A 27,988-nucleotide genomic window follows, 5' to 3' on the forward strand; every position below is an offset into this window, starting at 1 on the left:
ATATTTGTATAATAATAATTTTTTGAAAGAAAATGACATCTTATTTATTTATTTATTTATTTTTCTATGGAAACAAGGGGTTTAATGCGGGCTTCAAGCTTACACAGGTCTATGACACACTGGGAAGGGAGGGTGTGGAAGGGAGGCACCAGGAATCAGAGGAACTGCCCTTAAGCATTTGCACTTGAAATACTGGCACTCTGGACAGGTTGGAGCTTCCTGAGGAGCCTTGAGAATCCCTGCATATCTGTTTGCTACACTGGGTCTGAAGGTTGTCATAGGGCAAGATTTTTGGAAGTCACAGCCTCAGCAGACCTAATACCAAGTACGTAACTTGTGCTCAAGTTGGTCAGCAGGGCCAGTAGTCAGGAGCCTGAGCTGGCTGTGGAGTGGGGGAGATTGAGGAAAAGCTGGAGTCCACCAGGCACCTTAGCATCTGTGCTTCTGGCTGCCCTGACTGTCAGAGTATTGGCCTCTACTTCTCTCTGTTTCCCAAGTCTCGCATGAGTTCATTTATCTGGCAAATATAATCCTGAAAGGATCTAGGAAAAGGAGTTGCTGTGAAATTCCCAGCTCTGGCGGGAGCCATGGTACAGTCCAGAAAAGCCACTTGTTCCTGGATTTATTCATTAGATCATCTTAACTGCTTTATCTTATGGAGAAAGGCTATTTTGGAAGGTAAAGCATTCTTTTGGTCAGGATACATTGTACAAATTTTTTTTGATTCATGCTCTTTATTACACAAAAACATTATTTAAATCCAAAATATATTGTGATTTTTTTTTTTTTGGTATCTTTTTTTCCAAAGAGAAGGAAATGAAAGAACCCAAAGCCAAAGGCAGAAACTTTGAGTTTACCACTAACAACAGTGTTGCCTTTTCAGCAAGTGGAATTGTTTCTTGCCATTGAGGGAAGAGAGCAAACTGGTCGGGGGTGCTGAAGCTCTTGACCCGCAGTGACTCCCTTCCTTATCTGGGCTTCAGGTCCCACAGCTGTGCAGTAGGCTGTCAGTGATGTGGAGTCTGCTGCCTCCCCCAATCTAGAATCTGTCTTCAGGCCCAAATCCATCACCTCAGCTTTCCTTTGGGAATTCATCTCACCTGTTTCTAGTCCAATCCGTTCCAAAGAGCTGACCCCACGTCTAGTCAGTCCCACTTTCTGTCCTCTGGGTGCTCTGATGGGTTCAAGGATGAGAATGTGACTAAGCCAGGCCAAAGGAATTTTTGATATTTTATCTTTATTTATTTTTTTCATATAATATTTTGTATTAGTTTCTCATGTACAGAATAGTGGTTGTACAATCATATGCCTTACAAAATGTTCCCCCTGATATTTTCAGTATCCAACTGGTATTTTTAAGCTGTGACTTTTCATGGAACTCAAGGGAAGGAGAACCCCTTCCAGCAGAATGGTTGGTGAGTGGGTGTCAGCCCCGAGTTGCCAGAGGTGCTTGATGCAGGCAGAGAGACACTGCCTGTGACTGGCGTCACCCAAAGGCACTTAGCAGGCTTGGAGAAGGACCACATCTCACTGCAAGAGTGTGAGAACCTGGTCCTGCCAGGTCCAAACGCCTCTTCAACTTGCCTTTTGCAAGTATTAATTTATTTTTACAATTTTAAAAAGCATTAATTTATTTTACTTTGGTAATGTGTCTAGTTCCTAGCAAATAAGAGAGTCCCAGCTGACACATAGGAATCAATAATCCCTGAGACTTCCTCCAGTATGGTGTTCTTACTGGGAAGGGCAAAGTGGCATTTTAAAAACCAGCTTATTGAGACTTCTGGTCAAGATGGAGGCATAGGTAAACATGGCTTGCCTCCTTGCACAACCACAGCAAAATTACAACTAGACTATAAAATAAATATCATGCAGAATTGTCAGAAAATTGAGCTATGTGGAAGTCTGACAACCAAGGAAATAAAGAAGTCACATTCATCCAGATCGGTAGGAGGATTGGAGATGCAGAGATGCAGAACGAGTGGTCGCACACCCATGTGTGGTGGATAAAAACTGGGAGGGATGCTTTGGGAGCAAGGGATTCCAGCTCCACACCAGACCACCCAGCGCAGGGTTACACACCCAGAAGGTAAGTCTACATAACTTCTTGCTGTAAACCAGTAGGGGTTGTGGCAACAGAGGAAACTGTAGGATTCTCAGGAGTCTCCTCTTAGAAGGCTGTTAACAGACTTAGGACTTAAACATACTCACTCCCTTTGGGATCCAGCACAGGGGCAGCAGCTGGAAGGGCACCAGTGGCATATGGGGAGAAATGAAAGTGTCTGGCATTAGGACAAGTGCTGGGGGACAGTTTTCTTGTGGACAGAACTCCAGAGGCCAGTCAGTAACATTGTCCCCTTTCTGAGCCCTTCCCCACATAGAGCCACAAAGTAGTGATACCATATCTGAGACTCCATCAACCTAGTTCACATGGGTTGTCCCACCTGACAATTACATAAGGCTCCACTCCATCCAGCTTACCAGTGCACTTTTCCACTATAAGCCATGATACTATGAGAGGGGGGCAAAGCAGCTCTACCTAATGTATAGGAACAAACTCAGGGAAGCTGCCAAAATGAGGAGACAAAGAAATATGGCCCAAATAAAATAACAGAATAGAACTAGAAAAAGAAACAAAATGGAGATAAAAAACCTATCAGATGCAGAGTTCAAAACACTGGTTATTAGGATGCTCAAGGAACTCATTGGGTACTTCAATAGCGTAAAAAAGACCCAGGCAGAAATGAAGGTTACACTAAGTGAAAAAAATGTACAGGGAACCAACAGTGGGGTGGAAGAATCTGAGAACCAAATTAATGATTTGGAATATAAGGAAGAAAAAAACATTCAATCAGAACAGCAAGAATCCAAAAAATCAAGTATAGGTTAAGGAGCCTCTGGGACAACTGCTGGAAGGAGAAGAGTAAGCAAGAAGTTGAACTTGAAAAAATAATGAAAGAAAATTTTCCTAATTTGGTGAAGGAAATAGACATATAAGTCCAGGAAGCACAGAGAGTCCCAAACAAGGTGGACACAAAGAGGACCTCACCAAGATACTTCATAATTAAAAAGCCAAAGTTTAAAGATAAAGAGAGAATCAAAAGCAGCAAGAGAAAAGTAGATGTTACTTACAAAGAAATCCCCATAAGATTGTCAGCTGATTTCTCAAAAGAAACTTTGCAGGCGAGAAGGGGCTGGCAAGAAATATTCAAAGTGATAAAAAGCAATGATGTACAATCTAGATTACTGTATCCAGCAAAGCTGTCATTTAGAATGGAAGGGCAGATAAAGTACTTCCCAGACAAGGTAAAGCTAAAGGAGTTCATCATCACCAAGCCATTATCCTATAAAATTTCAAGGGGTCTTAAGAAAAAGAAGAGCAAAACTATTAACAATTAAAATGGCAATAAATTCACAACTATCAACAACTGAATCAAGAAAATAAACTAAGCAAACAAGCAGAACAGAAACAGAATCATAGATGTGGAGATCATTTGGAGGGTTATCAGTTGGAAGGTGGAAGGGGGAGAATGGGAAAAAAAGTGTAGGGATTAAGAAGTACAAGTCAGTAGGCACTGAATAAGGAGGGGGATGTTAAGAACAGTATAGGAAGTGGAAAAGCCAAAGAACTTATATACATGACTTATATACTTATACACATAGTCATGGACATGAACTAAGGGGGAGGGTTGCCAGAAAGAATGGGAGCTACTGGGAGGAGGGGAGAAAATGGGGAAAAACTGGGACAATTATAATAGCAAAATCAATACAATATATTTTAAAAACCCATTTTATTATTTAGTCTTTAATCATGACAGCATTTCAAACTACATGTATTTCTCTGTCATTGTTTTGGCTTTTCCCATAGCTAAGAGGATAAGTTGTACTATTTATTGTTTTTTAGATGTAAAATTTTGTTTTATTTCTTCTTTGATCCAAGTGTTATTTATCATTGTTTATTCATTGCTAAATTGTTGGACTTATTATGTCCATTATTTTGTGTAAAGAATGTGTTTGGTAAAGTCTACTACTGAAAATGTGTGAAGGTTTCTTTTTGGCGTAGCCATGCTGTACTCAGGAGGGAGGGCCTGAGGCCTGGCTCTGACTTGCGTTTTCCAGGCCCCAGCAGCTGCTGGGGCCTGGGATTGTGTTAAGACTTGTGTTGATCTAACCACCAGGCACTGAACTTCTTGAAGGCAGGAACCACATGTTATTCATTTCTGTGTCTCCATTGTATTCTCCAGGAGATGAGACATATTTCTCTTCACACTCTCCTCCCTCTCCCAAATCTAAAATTTACTGTTTCCAGTGCAAGATCCCAAATGGAAGACAAGGCATATAGTGACTTTATTAATCCGACGTAGCAAATAAAACATTATTACAATTAAGATAAAAAAGTTTTATGTCCCCTATATAGTTTTCTTAATTAATTTAAAACTATATTGATGATATAGTCACATAGTTCAAAATCAAAGTGATATAAAATGATGTTCATTAAGCAGTCTTCATCCCACCCTATCTGCATTAATTTTTTTCTCCCTTTTACCCTGTAGAGTTCATTCATTAATTCAACAAAGATTTATTGAGGTACTTGGTATGTGTCAGACACTGTTCTTAGTGCTAAGGGGATAATAGTGAGTGAGGCAGCACAATAATTGCGACTTCATAGTGCTTACTTCTGGTCAGAGAGACAGAATAAGTTATATAATTTACTCTTTTAATAAACAAATAAGTTATATAACATAGGAGGGGATAACTACTCTGGAGAAAAATAAAGCAGTGGGTAGGGAATACAGGGAGGGAGGGTGGGAGGGCTTGCAGTTTTAGAAGGATGGTCAGCAAAGAACTTGAGCAAAGGCGTGGAGGAGTCACAGGAGCAGATATCTGGGGGAAGAGAACTGCAGGCAGGGGCCTGTGCAGAGGCCCTGAGGTGGGAGTGTGTGTGGGGCGTGTAAGGAACAGCCGATGGTTGCAGCAGAATGAGCAAGGGGGAGTGTTGTAGGAGATGAGGTCAGGAAGGTAAAAGGAATGTGTTGAGTTTGTATAATTGAATATACATTTAAGACAGTTAAGAAATAGAAACTTCATTGTTTAAAGATAGGTTTGTGGTTAAAAGTGCTTTAATTTTTATATTTATATGAAATATCTCACTCTATGTTCATACTTTCAGACAAGTAAAATATGTTGTTGTGTGAGCTACTTGTAATACATTATATTGGGTCTAAGATGATTTTTAAAATACACCCAAAAGTTATATAAGTTCTTGGTATATTAACATTTATCTTACACGCTAATTATGTATAGTAATGTTTCAGGAATGCCATGGTATGATTTGCACTGTATCTAAACCTTTGAGGCAGTAAATTTGTGTTGATAGTGTTCTCTAAGATATGATATATAATTACATCATTAAACCAGAATCAGTAGCATATAATCTAATGATTTTTTTAATTTTTAGAAAAATTTTATTGTATTTTTTCTGTTACCACTTAACCTCCTTATGCCTCCCTCACCCCTGCAATCACCACACTGTTGTCCATGTCCTTGAGTCCTTTTTCCTTTTTGCTCTATCCCTTCACCCCATGACCTCCCTCCCACCTCCATAACTGTTATCCTGCTCTCTACCTATCAGTCTGTATTTATTTTATTTGTTAGTTCAGTTTGTTCATTAGATTCTACATATAGGTAAAATCATATGGTATTTGTCTTTCTCTGACTGGCTTATTTCACTCACCATAATGTTCTGGAGGTCCATCCATGCTATTGCAAAGGGTAAAATTTTCTTTGTTTTTATGGTATTCCATTGTGTAAATGTCCCATAGTTGTTTTATCCACTCATCTACTGATGGACACTTGGGCTGCTTCCGTATCTTGGCAATTGTAGATAACGCTGCACTAAACCAGAGTCAGCAGCACATAATCTAATGTCATTTAATACATGAGAAGTTTCACTTTGTTCTTATAAAATGTAATTTAAGGATGCTAATTATAAATCAATGTTTAACTGTTCTTCCTTTTTTCTTCCCATAGCACTGCTCAGATTCTTGAGAGGTATCCTGTTCTTTATTACAAAAGGTTTGTTCTTTTTAAAAAAATTAAAAAAAATTTTTTTAAAGATTTTAGTTTATTTTTATAGAGAGGGGAAGGGAGGGAGAGAAACATCAATGTGTGAATGCCTCTCACATGCTCCCAGCTGGGGGCCTGGTTCGCAACCCAGTCATGTGCCCTGACTGGGAATTGAACTGGTGACTCTTTGGTTCGTAGGCTGGCACTCAGTCCACTGAGACACACCAGTCAGGGCAGGTTTGTTCTTTTTGAATACAAATGTTAAAGCATCCTGGTTGGTTTGAGGACAGTTCTTAAAATAGTGAGAACTGTAATAACAAATTACCTTGACACTTCTTTTAGATTTAGAGAATTGTTCAAAGCCAAATTGGGATTACTTGGAGAAACAAAGGGTGATGATGATTTAATTGCATTTCTCTTACAGGTGAGTTTGTCATTTTATCTTTTTTTCTGATTAACATTTGAATTACTAATCAATATCTCCTCAAAGAACTGAGGTTGATAAATACACTTATTTTCACTAGCTCATGGAAGAGACAGAAGCTGATTTTACAATGACATTTCGGCAGCTCAGTGAGATTACTCAAAGCCAGTTACAGGAGCTCAGCATTCCTCAGGTACTAGTGTGTGACACTGGGCTTTTTTCTTAATTTCATTTTCTTTTTAACAGGTTTATCGAGGTATAATTTATATGCCATAAAGTTTCACTCACCTTCAATATATAATTTAGTCATTTTCAAATAATTTACAGATTTGTGCAGTTTTCACAATTCAGTTCTGGAACAATTCCATCATGCTTCAGATCCTTTGTGCCCTTTTGAGTCAATCTCTGTTTTTACTCCCAGCCCCAAGCAACCACTAATTTACTTTCTGTCTCTCAAGGTTTGTACTTTCTAGACATTTCCTATAAATGGAATCGCACGATATGTGGTCTTTTGCATCTGGCCTCGTCACTTAGCATGCTTTGAGGTTCGTTCACATTGTGACCTACATCAGTAGTGCTTTCTTCTTTATTTCTGAGCAGTGCTCCATCCTTTGGCTACACCACGTTTTGCTGATCCCTTCACCAGTTGATGGACATTTGGGTCATTTCCAGTTCTTGGCTGTTGTGAATAATTACTGACTCTGAACATTTATGTACAAGTTTTTGTGTGAACATGTGTTTCATTTCTCTTGTGTATATTCTAGCAGTGGAACTACTGGATGGTTTAGTAAATTTATGTTTAATTTTTTAAGAAACCACCAAACTATTTCCAAAGTGCCTGTACTTAGTTCACTTTTGGGAGTATGTATTGCATTTATATATGGTCTAATATGGGTATTGCCAGCAGATTTCTACTTACAGATTTTTAGAAACATAGATCTGTGTTTAAGATCTCAGTCTTCTGTATTGCAGTGATTATTTTTATCCTCTTGTGATTAACACCTAGACTTATTTTTTTAATGAAGAACATTATCTTTCATGACATTCTCTGTATAATGTTATCTTTTCACAGTTTTTAAAAAATTTAAACTCATTTATCCAATCATTCAATAAGTGTTGAGGACTCACAATTATTGACAGCTTATTCTGGGACAGGAATTATAGTAAATGCTTCACAAAATAATGAAAATTTATTATTAATATAATAACAATTATAAGTAACATTTATTGAGTGCTTATTACATTCTAAGCACCATTGTAAGATTTTATATGTATAATCTGTTGCATTACATATGCGGTACATACTACGTTGATCTCTCTTTTACTGATAAAGAAACTAAGGCATAGAGAGTTTACTTAACTAGCAGCAGGTCACACAGCTAATGAAAGTCTGGCTGGATTCAAACACAGGCAGCTTTCTCCAGAGTCCATGCTCCTGGTTCCTTAGCTCTGCTGCATCTTTCTTGTGTAAGAAAAAGATGGAACCCTTCTTCCCTCAGTCCCTTGATCCAGTCAGTCACCAGATGAAAGGTAGCCTGGGCTAAGTCATAAGGCCAGGAAAGAGAGTCTGGCGGAATACGTCTGTAGGTTTTCCAGTGATTTTCACTGTGCTTAGGAGGCGGTGTGCTGTAGCGACTGGAGAGAGAGGCCCTGGAGGCAGATTGGGTGCTTCAGATCTGGTTCCCCCAGGACAGGCTGTGTGAGCTTGTACAGGTTACCTGGTTCTCTAACCCTCCTTGTTTCATCTGTGAGACAGGGTTAATGGTAATGCCTACCTCATATGTGCTCAGTAATTGTTAGCTGTCAGAACATTTCAGACTGCTGTGTTTTCAGCATGATCTCTGCCTGGGGTTTGAAGGAAGGGTGCATTATTGAAACTACACTACCAAGAGGCTTCAGCTCTTACCACTTATTTACAATTATTTTCACAAAAAATAGCTGTCAGTATAGGAGATGAGAATTAAACCAATGTTCTTTGAAAAAGAAGCATAACAAGTGATCCTGTAAAGGTGGTGTGGATCACTCTAATTATAAGAAAGATTATTTTTCTCATGGGCATGGATAGCCTTAAATTACATTTCTAGTAGTTATTTGAATAAAAAATGCCTACCTATGCAGTAGGAAATACAGAAGAATGTTAACCAATAAGAATCTTTGATATAATTGAAAAAATTATTGATTCATTCATCTATCAACTAATTATTAAGCGGTAATCACTAATTATCATTTAATGTGTAGAAAACTGAAAGTAATGTTAAAGTGACTTTTTCAAGTTTTTGACAGATATCAATACTTAAATTACTAAGTATTTTAAGTACTTAGTAATTTAACATTTACTTGGAACATTTGAGATCATTACACTTTCAATTATTTCAGTAGTAAATTTCTGTGCCTTTTGAATATGAAACCTTTACAACCCCCTGACTAGTAGGTGGAGCTAATTGCTTATTCTTTTGCATTCCCTTATCCTTTTATAGTTCTATAATATATATTTTATAAATATGTATATTTCTAAAATGGCATTGAATATTTTTACACATTTACCTTAAATGCGAGGACCATGTCATTAATTTTTATATCCTTCCCTCCTAATAAAGTTCCTAACTGTAGTTGATGTTGCATAAATATTTATTTAATGAATAGGTAATGAAATAAAAGTTAGTTGCAAATTAAGTTTTTGAAAGTAAATTACTTTAAGGGAGTTCCCTATTTATTTTTGTAAAGATTTTATTTATTTACTTTTAGAGAGAGAGAAAAGGTGGGAGAAAGAAAGGGAGAGAAACAGCAGTGCGTGAGAGATACACAGATCATGTTGCCTCTTGCACGCCCCCAACTGGGCACCTGGCCCCAACCCAGGCATGTGCCCTGACTAGGAATCAAAGTGGCAACCTTTTGGTTTGCAGGCTGATGCTCAATACACTGAGCGACACCAGGCAGGGCAGTTCCCTATTTAAAGGAAGACTTTTGGTTATACAAGTATTCATGTGTATGTAATCTCAATTGATAAGAATAGTATATATATTTTTATTTCCCTTAAATCATTCCATTACATGGATTTCCATGAATTAGAATTTTAGAGTTGAATGTTATATAAAGCAAAGGAAAATATTATTCCTTTTTAGTATTACGTCTACTCAAAATAGTACACTTTAAAAAATCTGGATATAAATTATTAAAGAATATTTTGAAAGGAACATGGAATTAAACTGAACAAATATTAGTAGACTAAGCACTGTATTACTGTATTTTCATTTAGCAATTCTGGGCACTGAAGATGATTTCAAAGCATGAACTCTTCCCTGTCTGGGTGTCCCAGTACCTCTTGAGACTGAAGAGGTAAGTTCATCTAATGATTTACAAAAAACCTTGTGATGTGTTACTTTAGCATAGTGAATTCATCAGATCCCTTCCTTCCTTTCTGTTTTCCCCATTTCCTTTTACTCCCACACACTTTGCACTAGTTCAGGCATCTTAGTAACCCCTCACCCATGGAGAGGGTACTTGTCTGTCCACCTTGACTCTCCAATAACACAGTTCCCTCTCTTTCTCAAGCTCTGAGCTGGAGAAGAGTTCCTCAGGCTTTCTTCCGATGTTTACTTATTGGCACATGTTATACTACTGTAAGAAGTTACTTTGTTTCATAACCTAAAATGAATTAGAAGCAACAAACATGACAGAGTAAAGGAGTGGTAAGTAGAGGCAGCTGTAGGGAGAGACAAGAAAACCACAGGTCACACAGGAGCAAATACCCCTTCACAGTTTAATGGCCACTGAGGGCTCTTTATAGTGATGAGTCTGAGTAATCAAACAAAAGTCAAAATATTTTCAGAAGACTAAGTTTAAGGTAAGGAAATTCATGTTAATTTAGGCTATTTTTATAAATTTATTTCTTAAAATTTTTATTTATTGAGAGAGGGAGAGAGACATCAATTTGTTGTTCCACTTATTTATGCATTCATGGGTTGGTTCTGACTGTGCATCAAATCCCCAGCCTTTGCCTATTGGGACGATGCTCTAACAAACTGAGCTGCTGCCTGACCAGAGCCTACACTATTTTTAGACAAAAATATTTTTTGATTTGTACAAATAAAAGAAGGTTTGACATTATCTAAAATAACTAAACAAGGTAGTATTTTACATATTATTTAATCAACTCACTATTTTCTTATTTTTAAAGACTTTATTTTTCGAGAGGGGGAGAGAGGGAGAGAGAGAGACAGAGAAACATCGAAGTGTGGTGGCCTCTCATGTGAGCCCCCTACTGGGGACCTGCCCAATAACCCAGGCACATGCCCTAGACTAGTAATCAAACCAGCGACCCTTTGATTCTCAGGCCACCACTCAATCCACTGATCAACACCAGCTAGGGCTCAACTTGGTATTTTCTATATTCCTTTCAGACACTGATTCACTGTGATTTGAAAATGTTTTTTGTCAATATTTGTCTTGTGAAATAATTCCTACCCTTTTGAAAAACGATATAATTTTGGGAGTCAGGAGATAATTTTGTCTTTTGTTTATTCATTTTTAGTAACATGAATGATTCAGATTCCAAAAGAAGAGAAAGAATGACAAGTAAGTAATCATTTTGATTTTATTTCACTTTAAATAATCACATAAAAGCAACATTTTTGAAAACCAGCAGTAACTACTTGATGGAACTGAGTTGTTTTTTAAAAAATGAAATTAATTTAAAAATTAAAAAAATTAAAGACTGGTGACCAAGATGGAGGTGTAGGTAGATACACTTTGCTTCCTCACACAACCAAAAGAAGGACAACAACAAATTTAAAAACAAAAAACAACCAGAACTGCGAGAAAATCGAACTGTATGGAAGTCCAACAAGCAAGGAGTTGAAGAAATATCCATCCAGACTAGTCCGAGGGGTGGGGACTGGCAGCCGGCGGGGAGAGGATGCGTGGCAAGGTGGCAGCTGAAGGACTGGGCAGGCAAGGCAGTGGCAGTGGCCCCACATTTGCGTGTAGATAAATTGGGAGGAAAAACTGGAGAGCAAGACAGACTGGACAGCCCATGGTTCCAGCATGGGAAAAGAAGGCCTCAAAACCTTTGGTTGTAAAAACCTGTGGGTGTTGACTTGGCAGAAGAAACTCCCAGCCTCACAGGAGAGTTCATTGGAGAGACCCACAGTGTCCTAGAACATACACAAGCCCACCCACCTGGGAATCAGCACCAGAAGGGCCCAATTTGCCTGTGGGTAGTGGAGGCAGTGACTGAAACCTGTCTGAAAGCCCACCAAATGGCATTGTTCCCTCTCTGACTCCTGCCCTACATACAGTGCCACATTGCAGCCATGTGGGTCACCCTGCACTGGCGAATACCTAAGGCTCTGCCCCTTACTATGTAATAGACCCGAAATCGAACAACAACAAAAAATGGCCCAAATGGAAGAACAGATCAAAGCTCCAGAAAAAATACAGCTAAATGATGAATAGATAACCAACCTATCATATGTAGAGTCCAAAATACTGGTAATCAGGGTGCTCACAGAAATGGTTGAATATGGTCACAAAATAGAGGAAAAAGCAAAGGCAATGCAAAGTGAAATAAAGAAAAATCCACAGGGAACCAATAGTGACAGAAAAGAAACTGAGACTCAAATCAATGATTTGGAGCAGAAGGAAGAAATAAACACTCAATCAGAACAGAATGAAGAAACAAGAATTCAAAAAAATTAGGAGAAGCTGAGGAACCTCCAGAACAATTTTAAATGTTCCAACATCCAAATCATAGGGGTGCCAGAAGGAGAAGAACAAGAGCAAGAAATGGAAAACTTACTTGAACAAATAATGAAGGAGAACTTCCCCAATCTGGCAAAGGAAATAGACTTCCAGGAAGTCCTGGAAGCTCAGAGAGTCTCAAAGAAGTTGGACCCAAGGAAGCACACACCAAGGTACATCATAATTACATTACCCAAGATGAAAGATAAGGAGAGAATCTTAAAAGCAGTTAGAAGAAAGGAGACAGTTACCTACAAAGGAGTTCCCATAAGGCTATAAGCTGATTTCTCAAAAGAAACCTTGCAGGCAAGAAAGGGCTGGAAAGAAGTATTCAAAATTATGAAAGACAAGGATCTACATCCAAGATTATTCTATCCAGCAAAGCTATCCTTTAGAATGGAAGGGCAGATACAGTACTTCCCAGATAAGGTCAAGTTAAAGGAGTTCATCGTCACCAAGCCCTTATTATATGAAATGTTAAAGGGACTTATTTAAGAAAAAGAAGAAAATGAAAACTATGAACAGTAAAATGAGAAAAAGCTCACAACTATCAATAACTGAACCTAAAACAAACAAACAAACAAACAAAAAGCTAAGCAAACAACTAGAACAGGAACAGAATCACAGAAAGGGAGATCACATGGAGGGTTACATTGGGGAAGGGGAGAGAGGAGAATGGGGGAACAGGTACAAGGAATAAGAAGCACAAATGGTAGTTATAAAATAGACAGGGGGAGGTTAAGAATAGTATAAGACATGGAGAAGCCAAAGAACTTATATGTATGACCTGTGGACATGAACTGAGGTGGGGGCGGATGCTGGTGGGAGGGAGGATGTAGGGCAGAGGGGAATAAAGGGGAGAAAAAAATGCAGCAACTGTAATAGCATAATCAATAAAATATACTTTAAAAATAAAATTTTAAAAAATTAAATTTTGTTTTTTAAAAATTGAATTAATTTAAACTTAATGAATTACATATTTTTTAAAAAAAATATTGATCTTAGAGAAAGAGAAGAAGGAAGAGAGAGAGAAAGAGAGAGAAACATCAATTTGTTGTTCCACTTATTTATGCATTCATTGGTTGCTTCTTGTGTGTGCCCTGACAGGGGATTGAACTGGCAGCCTGGGCATATTGAGACAAAGCTCTAACTGAGCTACCCAGCCAAGGCATGAGATTTTTTTTTTAAACTAGAAGAATTCTAGATGAATAAATTTGACTTGAGTTGAAGTGTCATATATGAGCTTTTCTAAATTTACTTTCTGGTGCATTTACTTCTAGTCTCTTTTTGTATGTACTGATTAGAAGAACATGTAGTAGTAACATATGGGGGTATAATTTTATATCTTATTTTCACTAAAAATAAATTAAGCAGTTTTTCTTGCTTCTTCATTCATTATAATGTAACATTTTTACTGGCTGTATAATAATACTTTCTCGAAAGGATTTATTATGTTTTACTTAACCATTTTCCTGTTATTAAGTATTTAGGTTGTTTCTAGTTTTCCTTAACAATATGAACAGTATATTTAATGTTTGAATTTGTTCCCATAGACTATATTTTCAGAGAATTAGAATGACTGAGTCGCAGGGTACTTATATTTTTAGATTATCTTTCATATTTTGTCAGATCTTTAAAACCAACTTGAAATGCAATTTGTTTGTTCCTTCCATTCAAATAACTCAGGCAACTGCTGTTGAGAATCACAAAACGGTGATTTCTGGAGGCTTCTAGAATTTCTCTTATGCCACCCAGTTGATATTTTGGAAAAGTCTCATCTCAAATAAAGACACAGTTCCTGAAATTTTTCTAAATGTGCTATTGTTACAATAATTTTCAATATTTAAAAATGCATGGTTACTATAAAAATATAAATGTAGAAAGAGTTTTGTCTGCAGGTAAGCTTTCCTGTACGCTCTTGGCCACATCAGCATGAAGCAGTCCTGCTGAGTCAGACCTTAATTCTGTGAGTGAAGATGTTAACAGCGGCAACTTTCCCCTTTCCACTTAGAATAAAGGGCCTAAGTGAGATGAACTCACTACTTTCTCTGTGCTTTATAAAAGGAGTAGCAAACTGAACATAGTGAAAAAGACAAACTCGTGATGAAACACTGAAAGGGCAAAGCAACATTGCTCATCTGCTGAGTTTCTTCTGTACCGTAAGGCAACAAACACCACACCGTTTACAGACAGTCACCATTGACTGGTGTTGACTGTTTCTTCTCATTTGAGCATTCCAGCAAAGTTCTTGAAGATTTTCTAATTTCAGCTGTGATTTCATGCAGCCCGTGTTGACCCAGAATTTATAGTTTCAGTGTGTGCTTTTCCTTCTTGTTTAAGCTGTTAACCCTAGATACGTGCTGAAGAACTGGATGGCAGAATCTGCAGTGCAGAAAGCAGAGAGGAATGACTTTTCAGAGGTAAGGTGGTTGACTTTTCTGCATTTACTTTTATTAATTTTAAATATGTCACATTTTAAACACACTGATTTTGTTTCCAGAATGCAAAATTAGACCACTGCCAGCACCAGCTTTAGAATTTTCATTGCCTGGTCTCTCTCTTTTGTGTGTGTGTGTGTGTGTGTGTGTGTGTGTGTGTGTATCAGTAAATCACTTTCTCATATTTTCTGATTTATTCTCTAATGTACTTAAAATTTTAAACATTCATTTATATCATAGAGGTACATTATGTGAGCATATGAGGGTCTTGTTCTGCTGTGTGTTGTTTACATTTGGGAAACCTGGGTTCAATCTCTGAAGTCCAGTGAAGCCGACGGAGGGCGCCCCCCTCCAGCAGGTCGCCATGGCAGCAGCAGACAGTGGTGGGGAGCGGGGTCCACTAAAATTAATCTGGACAGCAGGGAGAGGAATCAACTAGGTCTGAATGTATCAGCATGGATAACATTAAGCGAAACAAGCAGTGGGGAAAAAATATATACAATACATTACCACTTAATTATAGTGAAAAACATGTAAAATCATACTATATGTTACTTAGGGATATGCACATAATAGTAAAAGTAACAAAATAAATAAAGATGACAAACATCAACTTTTGACAGTGGCAACTGCAGGAAGGAGGAAATTTGAGTCAGGGAAGGATACTTGGTTCCAACTATATCGGAAGTATTTTATTTCTGAAGCCAAATGGAGGTTACACAGTTCATTATGTAATTTTGTGTACCTTCTTCTATGCCTCAGTGTTTCATAGTTAATTGTTTGAAAATGCATTGCATATAATCTCTGTTTTTTGGATTGGAGTGGCCCTGGCATTCATGCTGTCACTTGTCTGTCCTGCACCGGAGCAGGCAGTGTTAAAGCCACAAAACTTTTACTCCCAAAACGGGCTGTAGCCTCAGAATCACACTCGTCCACTGGGGAGTCACTACTTACGCTGTCAGAGTTGGCGTGAGAGAGAAACTTGGCTATTTCTCATTTGGAACGCGCAATCATTTTTTTATTTCAGTAGTTTACTTAGCCTGACAATTCTAGGTTTGCATTTCGGAAAATAAAATATTCTTACCTGTAATCTTTTTATGGTGGTAAGGAAAAACAAAGAGAAGGGAGATAACTGAGCATTTTTTTTTAGGTAAAGCAGTTTAAGCTGAGGAAACTAAACATTGTTTAATAAGTTGTTCTGTTGGTTTGTTTCTCCTCACCCCCCCCCCCCTTTTGTTTCTTCCCTCTTTTCTTTCCTTCCTCAAAGTTGTACTTGAGTAATGATGCAGTGCTCACTGTGTGGGGAGGTGTCTTCCTAAGTTCAAGAAAATATTTAGACCCACAAGACTATTACAGGCTGCTCTCAGCCCCACTCAACTCAGAAAGATACAGGACAGAAACCCGGCTCGTAAGAAGGGCAGTGTCAGGGTCCTCGCTGGCGGGAGTTCTGGCAGCAGTTCGCAGCAGCAGGACGCACATGTGAACGCCCAGGTCCTAGGAGACAAGAGCCACCCTGGGAAGAGGCAGGGGCAGCCCTGGTTTAAAAGCTTAATGTTCCACATCTTGGCCATTGTAAATAATGCTACAGTGAACATAGTGGTGCATATATTCTTTCAAAATGGTATTTTGTGTTTCTTTGGATATACTCCCAGAAGTGGAATCACTGGGTCAAAAGGCAGTTCTAATTTTTTGAGGACAGTGGCTGTACCAGTCTGCATTCCCACCAACAGTGCATGAGGGCACCCTTTTCTCCACATCCTCGCCAACACTCATTGTTTATTGAGTCACTGATGACAGCCAAGATTGGGAAGCAGCCCAAGTGCCCATCAGTAGATGAGTGGGTAAAACTAAGGTGCATTTACACAGTGGAGTACTGCTCAGCTGTAAAAAAGGAAACCTTACCTTTTGCAACAGCATAGATGGACCTGGAGATTATTTTGCTAAGTGAAACAAGACAGTGTGAGAAAGACAAATGCCATGTGATCTCACTTACATGTGGAATCTAATGAACAAAATAAACAGGATAGAAACAGACTCATAGAGAACAGATTGACTGCTTTCAGAGGACATTGGGGAGCTGGGTGAAAAAGGTGAAGGGATTAAGCAAAAAAAAAAAAAATCCCTCACAGACACAGATAACAGCATGGTGATGACCGGAGGGACAGAGAGCAGGTAGGAGAGGGAGAAAAGGGTAAAGGGGATAAATGGTGATGGAAGGAGACTTGACTTGGAGTGGTGGACTCATGACGCAAGATACAAATGATGTATTGTAAAATCATACATTTGAAACCTATAAATTTTATGAACCAATGTCACCCCAATAGATTCAATAAAATTTTAAAAATAAAAAAACTTCATGTTACACAGAAACCAGTATCTCTTGGAATAAGGCCATCGTTGTAGTTCCCAGTATCCCTACGAGAGACCTGCCTTAAGGGTCACCATGCTAAAGAAAGCCCTAAGCATACTCTCAGCAATTTGCAGTTTTCCGAGCCCAGACGCTATTTGTCAGGCAGGAGCAGTGTTGTATGGTGACACAGTCGACATGCCACCTCATCAGGTTACCAGGCAGCACACCTGGAGCATTAACTAAGGGTTCCACTCTTATGCAGGAAAGGGAAAATATTTGGTTAAGCCTTTGACACAAAACCCTTCGCATACACAACTTGTGTTTACCTTCTTGCTTCAAACGTTTCTTGAGAATCCACTGTATGTGAGGCACTGTGGAGAAGCATAAAAACTGATTCAGGGAGCTTTTAAGCTGGTGGGTTTAAAACTGACTTTAAACTTTAATTAAAGGTTGTCTATAGAAAGTACCTGGGGAGAAGTTAGGAGAGGCTCTGAGATTGATGATGATGCAATCTTTCTATTTAATGTAACAATGTATTCTATTTGAGTTTTTGGCTTTACTTTCTCACTGTAGATAATCATCCACCTTTTTCTGTCAGAACTAGGCACTTCCTTAGTACTATCTAAGGAAGTAATAAATCTATGGAAAAATATTTGAGATATGGTTGACATATAACACTATATTAGTTTCAGGTGTGCAACATAATGATTCAGTATTTGTACATATTGCAAAATGGTCACCACAATAAGTCTAGTTAATATCTATCACCATACATGGTTACAAAACCTCTTTTTTCCCTTGGGATGAGGACTTTTAAGCTTTATTCTCTTAGCAGCTTTCAAATATGCAATGCAGTGTTATTAACTACAGTCACCATGCTGCACCTCACATCCCCATGACTTAATTATTTTATAACTGGATGAAAATATACATTTTGATCCTAGAAATATTGTTTCAAGAGGTGTGTTCTTTGATGCCTCAGTTTATTACCATGGGGCAAAATTACAAAAGAGGGTCCACCTTAAGTTGGAATCTATGCCCTTGATTTAGAAAGATTGCAAAATATTGACACTGTTTTATTTTTGTAAATGTTTTAGAAAAATTATAATCCTCATACTCCTGTGAATTTTAATATCAGGGTGCATGTGTCGGCTTCGTGACACTGTACACATTCACTCTCCTGTTGTAGCACAAAACTAGTACTTGAAGAACTTTCTATGGAACGGTAGAAAATTTAAGTAACAACTATAGTTGAACAAGTATTAATAAAATATAAAATGTTTAAGCATTTTCAAACACATTTAAAACTTAGCTTGTTGTTTTAGAAATTGAGAAACTTAGTAAGTGTTCCAAGGAAGGAAATCTATATTTATCTACTTAAATTGTTTGCCAGGTCCGTCTCCTTCAGCAAGTTCTCCGGCACCCTTTCCAGAAGCACCCTGCCGCTGAGAGAGCAGGCTACTCCTCACCCACACCCTCCTGGGCCAGAGATCTCAGAGTTAGCTGCTCATCTTAATTTGGAAAAAATAAATTAAAGAATACTTCCATCATTGAATTCAACATAGAATAATCAATTTGATAAATTCTTAATGACCTTCTACATTTTGGTGACAATCCTGAATTTCAAAGTAACGATTATATAAAAAATATTTCTCAACTAAATAAACTGAACCTGTTCTTTGAAACATCTTTGTGATCATTTTTGTTCTAATTAATAACTTTAATGGAACCATAAGGGGTTTTTGGTAAACTGTGAGTTATTCTCAATAACTAAAAAATTTTTATAATGTTTTATAATGAATTTGTAAGTATTCATCTAACACTTATTATGTGCCCGGTACTTTGGAGCACATCTAATGAGTATGCTAGCTTAACTGTATTCTTACAGCTGTTTTCTTTGGTCTATAATGCTAATCCTCAAACACTTACCAAAGTTAAGAGCATAGTTTAATGAACCTCGTTTACCTTTTATTCAACCAGCTTATTAATTATCAATGCGTGGCCAATCTTGCTTCATCTAGACCCCTGCACACTTCTCAGTGTTCCTAGTGTTTTAAAGAAATTCGTAGACATTGTTTCATTTACTTTACCATATGTCTGTATGCATCTCTGGACATTACTGATTTAAAATACATACACACAATGTCATTATCACCTTAAGAGAATGAACAACTAACTCCCAAATGCATGAAATCAAATAGCCAGTTTTCAGTTTTTTCATGTTGTTTTATGGCATCACCATCACTATTGTTTCATAGTTGCTTATTTGAATTCGGATCCCAGTAAAGATTGTCCATTATAATTGGATGATGAATCTTTTAAGTTTCTTTTGATAACTGCTTTGAGCCACTTACATGTTTTTTTCTTGCAATTTTTTGTTTTGTTTTGGTTACAGAAACCAGATAATTCATCCTCTAGCATCTCCCAGTCTGCATTTTGCTGATTGCATCTCTGTGGTCTTGTTTAACATGTTGCTGTGTCCCCTGTATTTCTGTAAATCTAGGGCCTGATTCAGATGCAGATCTGATTTATTTGGTAGAAATACTTGCTGTCAGGAGGCTAGTGTGTACGTCCCCCAGGTCTTCCTATGTAATCTCACTGGTCACTGACACTCATCACCTCGACCCACTGGTTCAGTAAGGCTGCAGATGATTATAATCTAATTTTTCAGGAGCCTTCTAGAGAGGAAAACTTCCCATTATTTATTGTTTGGTTATCCTGCAATACAGAAAGGCAGACTCGCAAGTGGGTTCCCAAGCATGCTCTAAAGACAAGCAGTGGTCTTGTTTGTTAGTGTCAGTACGAACTCTTGAATTTAAGCATATTTTATGTTTCATACAATTGCATTTATTATCATCCTTACTGATGTACAAAGTGTCCCACATTTGATCGGTGAGGTTTTATTCATATTGGCTCCTTTCGACACGATCCTAGAAGTTTTTGCTAACTACCTTGTTTTCTGGTGTGGTAAGATGTTCTTACCTTAGCCCTGGAATTAATTACTAGCAAAGTGAAAAAAAGTATATTTGATGTGCTAAAAAGGGAAATAAAATGGAATCATATAAAGTGCTCACTTAAAACCATGGAAGGCAGAGCCAGAGGGGAAGATGAATGCAGGGACAGAGAACAAGGGCCGTGGTGGAGGACAGTCGCAAGGACGGTGCCCAGTGGGACCAGCCATCGCCTTAAACATCGAGAGTCTAAACACAGCAGTTAAAAGACAGAAATTACGAGAGTGGATCAAAACCCAGTAATTTTTATAGTTTTCCCCTGTAAGGGAAGGGTGTGTCGTGGAGAGAAGTGAGGAGACCCGGCTGCGAGCCAGCTCTGCGGGATCTCGGTTAAGCACGTCCGCAGGCTTATTTCTTCTCTAAGTTGGAAACAAGTTTGAAGTGACTGTTTTGGGGTCCTTGTTGACGCCCACAACAACCACATCTCTCCCTGTCCCTTCCCAGCGCCCAGGCCCTGTGCTCTCAGTGCCCTTGACCCAAGCGATGGGCCCCAGTACCCCCTTGGTTAAGTTTCAGGTACAAATGATGTGACAGGTATGACCCTGAACTCCGCTGGGGCCAAAGAGGTTCGCTTTCAGAAAATTTTCCTCTTTGATTTTTGTGAAAATTCTGGAAGTCATGGAGATGAAGGTGGAAAATATGTGGAAGATCAGTAAGACTTTAGAAGGTGCAGGATTTCAAAAGCTCTTTTCAAAATATCAAGTATATTATAAAAAGTGTTAATATTGCCCTAGATTTGTACAGATATTCCTAGAAATACCATCTTCAGGAAGAAAAATTTTACTTTTATTAATTCGATGCTTCTGAACATCATAAAATAAATGAACATAAAACATCATTTTGGTTAGCTTGGAAGGTGAGAGAAATTCCACCGATGTACACATCACAGGAAGAGTATGTACATTTAGACAGATACTGTAAATTCTGTGTTAGCTTAATGGTTATGAATGCACTTCAGCAACAGTGAAATGTTTTACATTTCTAGTCTGCACACTTTATATTTTATCTGAAATGACCAACATATCACGCAAAAGTAGCAAAAATGCACTTGAGATTAGAAACGATGGTACCTATCACACACAGACATCTGGATGTTTCCCTTAGGACATGTTGCCTCTTTTCTTCTGCAGAGCTTTCATGAGATCTGACATGAAATCCTGCTCCGCACCTCCTCCCCCGCCGGGTGGTCCCGGATTCTCTTGCCTTTTGGGGGGAATCGGAGGCCTTTTGGCAACAACAGGGGACGGCCTCTCGGATTCGGGGGCAAGGGTGGGTGGGGGTGGAGGAGGGGGCGGTAATGACCCCGCATCCCCGGCAAACGAAGGGGGAGGAGGAGGCACGAAGTCTGGTGGCCCTTCGTTAAAATCCGGGGGTGGTGGTGGCAGCTCTTCATCCTCCTCCACGGGTGGGGGCGGCGGGGGCGGTGGCAGAAAGTCATTGGGCGGGGCTGGAAAGCCGGTGCCCTTGGCCTTGGGGGGTATCACTGGGCTGCCACCTGTGTCTGAGGACCGTCGCACGGGAGGGGGCGGTGGCAGGCTGGACTTGGGAGGGTGATGGGCCCTGGGCGGTCCTGGGTCCTGGTTAGCAAGGACTGGCTTCTTGTCCTTCAACAAAGCAACAACAGCGTTAGTCTTGGCACACAGCCCCAGTGGAGGTGACATTCCTGCTGACCTGTGAGTTCTAGGTGGTGTTGCTCAGGGGGAGCCCAGAGACTGCAAGGTTGTTCCTGAGCTTATCTTCGCTCTGAGGCTGGAGAACGACTCAAAAGGCCTTTAACACTATTACCCGGAGTACTAATCTACCACGTCTCCTCTAAATGGAAGACAGCCCCATTCAAGCAGTTGTACATTATGTTTAGACTATGTGCGTGTCACCTCAGAATCTGTTATCTTTAACAGAGATTTAGTGGGATAGAGCTTAGCTAGTTGAAAGGTTGCTTAGGGAACTCAAAATGTCAGTGAACTGGCTCTCCTGGAATCCCCACGTCGCCTCGGTTCCCAAGGAAAGCCCCTGGGGCTGCAGGCATATCCATCAGCAACATTTCTCCTGGTTTGTGTTGAGCTGGCTGTGAGGCTTAGTTGTCAGGAGCAGGTGTCTATAAAGTTATTTTGCGCTTGTACCACACCCTCAGTGGCAGAAAGGTGGTTAAGGAGCATCTCAAAACCCTCCCCAAATCTTAAGTGCCCTACCGTGATTAGCACCAAGAAGGTGGAAGGGAAAAAGAAAACCAGAGTAGTTCTGGGCTGCAGGTAACCTTTGTGCAAGCCACAGCATGAAGGCCGTCTGTCCTGCCTCAGGACCTTCCTGCTTGCACGGGGAGCAAAGGTGCCTTTCCCCAGGACTGTGGGCTTGTAGAGGGAAGCCAACGATAGGCTTTGCGCTCACTCACAAAACAGCTTCAGGGGAGGTGGTGGGTGGGTGGAGCAGTCCTAAGGATTTACCTTAGCTATATGAAAGCCAGCTGGCTAATTATAATCATTATTATCTATGTCTCAAGGTTATGATGAGATCAAATGAGATAACTGTGAGTGGTTCCAAAGAGGAAAATCATGATGCATGTGCTACTGGTAGAAAACAGAACACCAAACTTGGCCAAAGGTCAACAAAAACGTAGTTCTTCTGCTGACATAATAGATCATAATAAATTATATTTATATAATGCAACTCCCCCAGAAATTCTAGGCAGCCGAATCGAATCCCTCTCTTTTAGTGAAAGTTATCACTGAATCTTACACTTTACGAGGTTTCATTTTATTTTTCTTTGCTTAATAACTTCTTCCCACTAAAGATTCCATTTAGAAGTTTTTTTTCTTCTATGAAAGTGCCTTATGATAAAGTTTCTATTTTATTTAGTTTATTTGCTTAACATGATAAGCTAATTTACTGGTGATATGTTTAAAAAAATTTTCTGAACAGGCAGTTGGGGCATTGGTATTCACACATAGTTAAGTGATTTCTATTCTGGGATCCTTTTGATTGCTTTCAGCATTTTAAAATGTGTGTCTTCAGCTGGCATCACAGAAACCGTGAAAATAATAAAGCATGATGAGAATGTCAGAAACACGCATTTTTTAAAAAATAATTTTTTTCTTTTATTGATTTGAGGAGAAGGGAAGGGAGGGAGAAAGAGAAGGAGAGAAACACTGATGTGAGAGAGAAACATCAACTGAACATGCAGCCCTGCTGTGTGCCCTGACAGGGAATTGAACCGGCGACATTTCGATCTGCAGAACGACACCCAACCGACTGAGCCACACCAACCAGGGCAGAAACACAACTGTTAATAGTTTATGGTGGTTTTCAAAAATTATAAGGCATTCAATAAATATAAGGTTTAGCTGTTTCCACCACTGGTGGATGGACAAAATGAAAGATGGAAATGAAGTGAAAAATTTCTGAAGATATAATTATTTAAGGTTGTTTTGAACCACACATGGAAAATATTCAAAGAAACTTGTACAGTAAACTGAAATGTTACCAATTGGGTTAGTTACTAAATTATAGCTTTTAGTCCTGGCTGGTGTGGCTCAGTGGATTAAGTGCCGCCTGCAAACCAAAGGGTCACTGGTTCCATTTCCAGTCAGGGCACGCAACTGGGTTGTGGGCCAGGTCCCCAGCAGGGGGTGGGAGAGAGGCTGCCAGTTTGTTTCTCTTCGTCTCTTTCTCCCTCCTTTCCCCTCTCTCTAAAAATAAATAAATAACGTCTTTAAAAAAATAAATTATAGCTTTTAGCTACAGATTTTAGATAGATTTAAATGAATCTTCATTCATCTCCTCTACTGAGAAAAGCAGTTATATAGAATGTTATACCGATTTAGCTATGATTTTAAAATGTGTTTTCTTCTCCATCACCCTGAAGATCTATGTAGAACATTAACAGAAAATATAAAATGCACAGTTGATAGTGAAATCCTCTTAGTAGTAGTCCTCTAATCTGCTTCTGTGGCTCAGTAAGCATTTACTATAGGGCTTCTGACTAACTGTTGCTCTGAGTTGTTAAAAAAAAAATAAGTAGAGATCCCAAGGGCTTCAAACTCAGAGTCACTTTCAGAGAGTGCGAAACCCACTCAACCAAGTCAATAAAATCACTCCAGTCCAACACAATAAATGAAGCTAAAATAAAAATAGTTATCAATCTTCAGCATTAAAATAAACCTCTTACATTTTCCCAAAGCAGTGTGATAGCAGTGGGTTTTAACTTTCCATTCTAGCCCATGTAATTTTAAGTTAAAGAAGATAAAAGCAATTACCTAAAGGAAGTAAGAGTGACCTAGTTGCTGGGACCATGCTTGCCCTTTCTAAAAGAGCAGTTACTAGAGTTCTGCCAACGGTTTGGCACACGGGTTTACAGGCGAGCATTGGATAGGGTCATGCCGGTTCCCCTCTGGCCTACCTTGGGTGTGTCCACGTGTCCCTGGGCTTCTTGGAGGCCGGCACTCACAGAGTGTGCGGCCTGGGGTATCTGACCGTTGGCCTGGGCCGGGCCTGCTTTAAGTCCTGAGAGGGAGGAAGAGAGACAAGAAGAAATGGGGACATTTCAACATTCTTGAAAGTTCATCTGAAAATATAAAGCAGTTTCTCTCTCCAGTGCAAAAGGAAGAGATTCATGGGCACAGTACGGTTAACTGAGGGCTTTATGAACAATCTGAGACTTTTTATGTCCAGATTTTGTGAGGCTCAACAAATGGTTCAGAAAAGAAAATGCTTTATACAGGCTACGAAACCTGGATTAACTGAGGGGTTAGAGAATAGTATGATCTCAAACACTTTTTGGTCATTGGAGGGTAAACCTTGAAATCTCTTTAAAAAATTCCTGTTGTTGAAATATATCTGGTTTCATACCCTGCTGTGTACATGAACAACTTTTGAACCTTATCCTCACCAAAAACTACTTTGGGCACAAAAATAGTAGAGGGAATTGAGCAAAATGTGCAACCTTCACCGAGATTCAGTCCCTGCCTCCCTCCGCCATTCTTAACCCACAAGGTTTGTGAAGGGCCGATCCCCGCCCTCAGCCTGGCAAATGAGAAGGTGGCATGGTGTGGGGTGAGGCCAGATGGCTTAGGAATGTGCATGAAACAGAGCCCTTCCCGGGGCTTTTTCAGAGGTGAGAATCTTTGAACTAAGATTTTTGCTGTGTGAAAAACTAAGCCTGGAGAGTCAGTGGCAGTCCTTGTCACTTCATGGGGACAGTGCCTACGAAAGAAACAGGGTCTTGATGAAATCACTCAACCCCTGGATCCTGCTGTGCCCTTGGACTTCCCTGCCCTTGGACTTCCCAGTTTTGAGTGTTAATAAATCTCTCCCCCTCCTTTTTTGTTGCCTAAACTACAGTGACTTGGATTTCTGTTAATTGCCTTATAGTGTCCTGATTAAAAATAGTTGCTGAAGTCATTTCGTAAGTACTAAAAAAGTCTCCACAGCTGTTGCCTAATATGAAAGAAGATTGTCATTTATCAAGAATCAAATGACTTGTTGTTAAGCACTCCGGATGTAGAACAATGCCTCTGTGTTTTTTCAGTTGGGTGATCAGAGCAGAAACATGTGGGTCCCATGTGGCTGATGCCTCCCAGCCAGTGACCTTGCTGGTGCACATGGTATGTTTCTCCAGGGCTCTGGCTCAACTGTGTAAGGAAGAGGGGACAGGAAAGGAGGAAGAGGAGGAGGTAGGCAGAAAGGGAGTCCAGATTCCCAGAGAAAAGGAGCCAGGTAAAGCTGGGGAGGCATCAGACAGAAGGGACCTGGGCTTACTCCAGCCCACTTGGGTGATTCCACAGCATGTTTTCCCCAGAAGTGGCTAGTGCCGGCCCTCAGCCTCAGTCCTTGTTCTGAGCTACCCTCCGTGGTTCCGAGGCCCAGGGGATCACTCCCCTGTGAGGGAAGCCCACTCTGCAGGCCCGTGACTCAGGCAGGCAGTTGTTGGGTAAAGAGGGGGGTTCCCTGACTAGTGCCCCAAACAGGGTGAAGTTCAAGTAAGTGCAGTCAGCTAGTAGACTCTGACCCTTGGGAACATTTTTTTAAATACTGTTCTTGAAGTTCACCTTCACAGCTTTTCGTGGGAGGAGGGGGTGTTGGGAGGAACATGTAGTTGATTTGTACTAGGCACTTTGGGTGGACATGGGTCCCTAAAACATTCCCTGAGAGCCCTACTGATTTTGTGCGATGAGTTCAGGTGAAGAGAGAGGCTTCGATAACAGCATTTGGCAAGAACTGAACTTTAAAAGATGGTGTCATTTCAAACAGGTCTTTGTTGATGAGATGTGATCGCAGTCAACGTGTGTGCATATGTGTGTGTATCTACTGAGAAGAATGAACTTCACCTTCTATTTGAACGTGGCTTCACTTCCTTCTAAACTCATCCTCAGTTCCTTCCATGCTGGTCAGTAATGTAGAACTTAAAGCCCTACACAGCCAGTGCCGATGGCAATGAATTCTAAGAATAAGCTAAGAGAAAGTCTAAGTTGAGGATTTTTTTTCTGTTTAGTTGCTCACGGAAGCATTTTATTAATAAGCAGGATGCGTCCCAGTATGGTTTATTTCTGAAATCTCAGAATATTTGTTCTCTGATTCTATAGCAGCACCAACGTGGGTTAATTTACCATCTACTAAAGGATATTCCATCGTGTACAAGATCCACCTTTTTAATCAACGGAAATCTCATCTGAGTGCTACAATCATATTCTTCAGAAATTAGTTTTAGGAAATCATCTAGAAGGAAGGAATGGAACTAACATTTATTGTGCATTTAGTATTAATGAAATCAACTACGTTAGTTTACTTAATCTTTAGAGAAACTCTATAAGGTATAAATCATTCGTTGTCCCAACCATCTTTGAATTCCAGCTGAGCATTTATTATCTGCAAGGCATTGCACTTGGTGCTGGGGAAACCACTACATACAAGACATAATAATCCCTGACCTCATGATTTCCATCAGAATCTAAATGAACAATCACAAAGGACAATTCATTTGAGACCTGAGGAATGTAGGGGTATAGCATCTGTAAAGTCTCTGAGAAAGGGTGGTGCTGGGGGCTTTGCAGAACTGGGAAAAAGCAAATGGTACATGTGGTATGAACAGAAACAAGGACAAGGGTGGAGAAAGAGGCAAGAGAGATGGGCAAACCCATATTACGCAGCTAAGGATTTGAGACTTTATCTCAGAGTGATGCAAAGCTTCCAAAGGGTTTTGGTAGGGGAAGGTGACATGGATGGGGAGGCACCTGCAAACACGGGCTTAGCTGGAGGCCAACTTGACTCAGCCAGTGTGTGAGTCCAAGTGAAAGAGCACGGTGGCTTGGATTTGATGGCAATAGAAATGAAAAGACAAGGACAGCTTTGACCGATAATTAGAAGGTAGAATCAACAGGATTTAGGAGTAATTGGATTTGAGGGCGAGTGAGCTTTTATTGCATGTGTACTACAGGAGCAATTGGGCAGATGATGATGTCATTTACAGAATTAGAGAACAACGGTGGGGAGCAAGTTGGGAGGGTGAGCTGATGAGATCAGTTTTACAGGCATTGGGTTTGAGTTGTCTGTGATGTATCCAAGGGAAGCCACTGAACAGACTGTTGAATGTATCTGTTTGGAGGTCAACAGAGAAGGCTGGGTTGATGTATATTTATAGGCAGTCAGCACATAGATGGTACTGAGAGTGAATTAAATCACTTAGGGAGATTGTGTAAAATGAGAAGAAGGTGAGGATTGACTGGGCCTTGGGTAATTTAATGTGGAGTAGAAGAAGATTAGTTAGTAGAGGAAGATAGAAAAGAGTGACCAGAGAAGGGTGGGGTGGGGTGGGGTGGGGGACCTGGAGTGAGTGATATTTTGAAAGCCAATAGAGGAGATTATTTCAAGGAGGAGTGTCCAACTGTGTTGGTGTTGCTGAAAGGTTAGATAAGAAGAGGAATTGGCAATAGCTGGATTTAGCAACATAGAGGCCACTGGTGAGATTAGCAAG

The 27,988-nt window shown here is 39.7% G+C and overlaps 2 protein-coding genes across 2 annotated transcripts in view; one reads left to right on the forward strand and one right to left on the reverse strand.

The window, feature by feature from the left end:
• Positions 1 to 18,702, forward strand: part of LOC123831076 (protein adenylyltransferase SelO-like) — a 55,897-nt gene extending 37,195 nt beyond the window's left edge. Inside the window, exons 15-21 of the mRNA XM_045857711.1 lie at positions 6,028 to 6,072; positions 6,406 to 6,487; positions 6,588 to 6,680; positions 9,744 to 9,823; positions 11,019 to 11,062; positions 14,567 to 14,646; positions 18,408 to 18,702. Coding sequence (XP_045713667.1) covers positions 6,028 to 6,072; positions 6,406 to 6,487; positions 6,588 to 6,680; positions 9,744 to 9,823; positions 11,019 to 11,062; positions 14,567 to 14,646; positions 18,408 to 18,530 — 547 coding nt within the window. The 3' untranslated portion in view covers positions 18,531 to 18,702. The remainder of the gene's footprint in view (positions 1 to 6,027; positions 6,073 to 6,405; positions 6,488 to 6,587; positions 6,681 to 9,743; positions 9,824 to 11,018; positions 11,063 to 14,566; positions 14,647 to 18,407) is intronic.
• A 2,087-nt stretch (positions 18,703 to 20,789) lies between these two features.
• LOC123831350 (amyloid beta precursor protein binding family B member 1 interacting protein) overlaps positions 20,790 to 27,988 on the reverse strand; it is a 93,515-nt gene continuing 86,316 nt past the window's right edge. The window contains exons 13-14 of the mRNA XM_045858243.1: positions 24,419 to 24,522; positions 20,790 to 21,629 (exon numbers count right to left, since the gene is read on the reverse strand). Coding sequence (XP_045714199.1) covers positions 21,126 to 21,629; positions 24,419 to 24,522 — 608 coding nt within the window. The 3' untranslated portion in view covers positions 20,790 to 21,125. The remainder of the gene's footprint in view (positions 21,630 to 24,418; positions 24,523 to 27,988) is intronic.

The sequence above is a fragment of the Phyllostomus hastatus genome, unplaced genomic scaffold, assembly GCF_019186645.2.
Source record: "Phyllostomus hastatus isolate PE091 unplaced genomic scaffold, TTU_PhHast_1.1 phas_scaffold_1674, whole genome shotgun sequence".
Taxonomy (NCBI): Eukaryota; Metazoa; Chordata; class Mammalia; order Chiroptera; family Phyllostomidae; genus Phyllostomus; species Phyllostomus hastatus.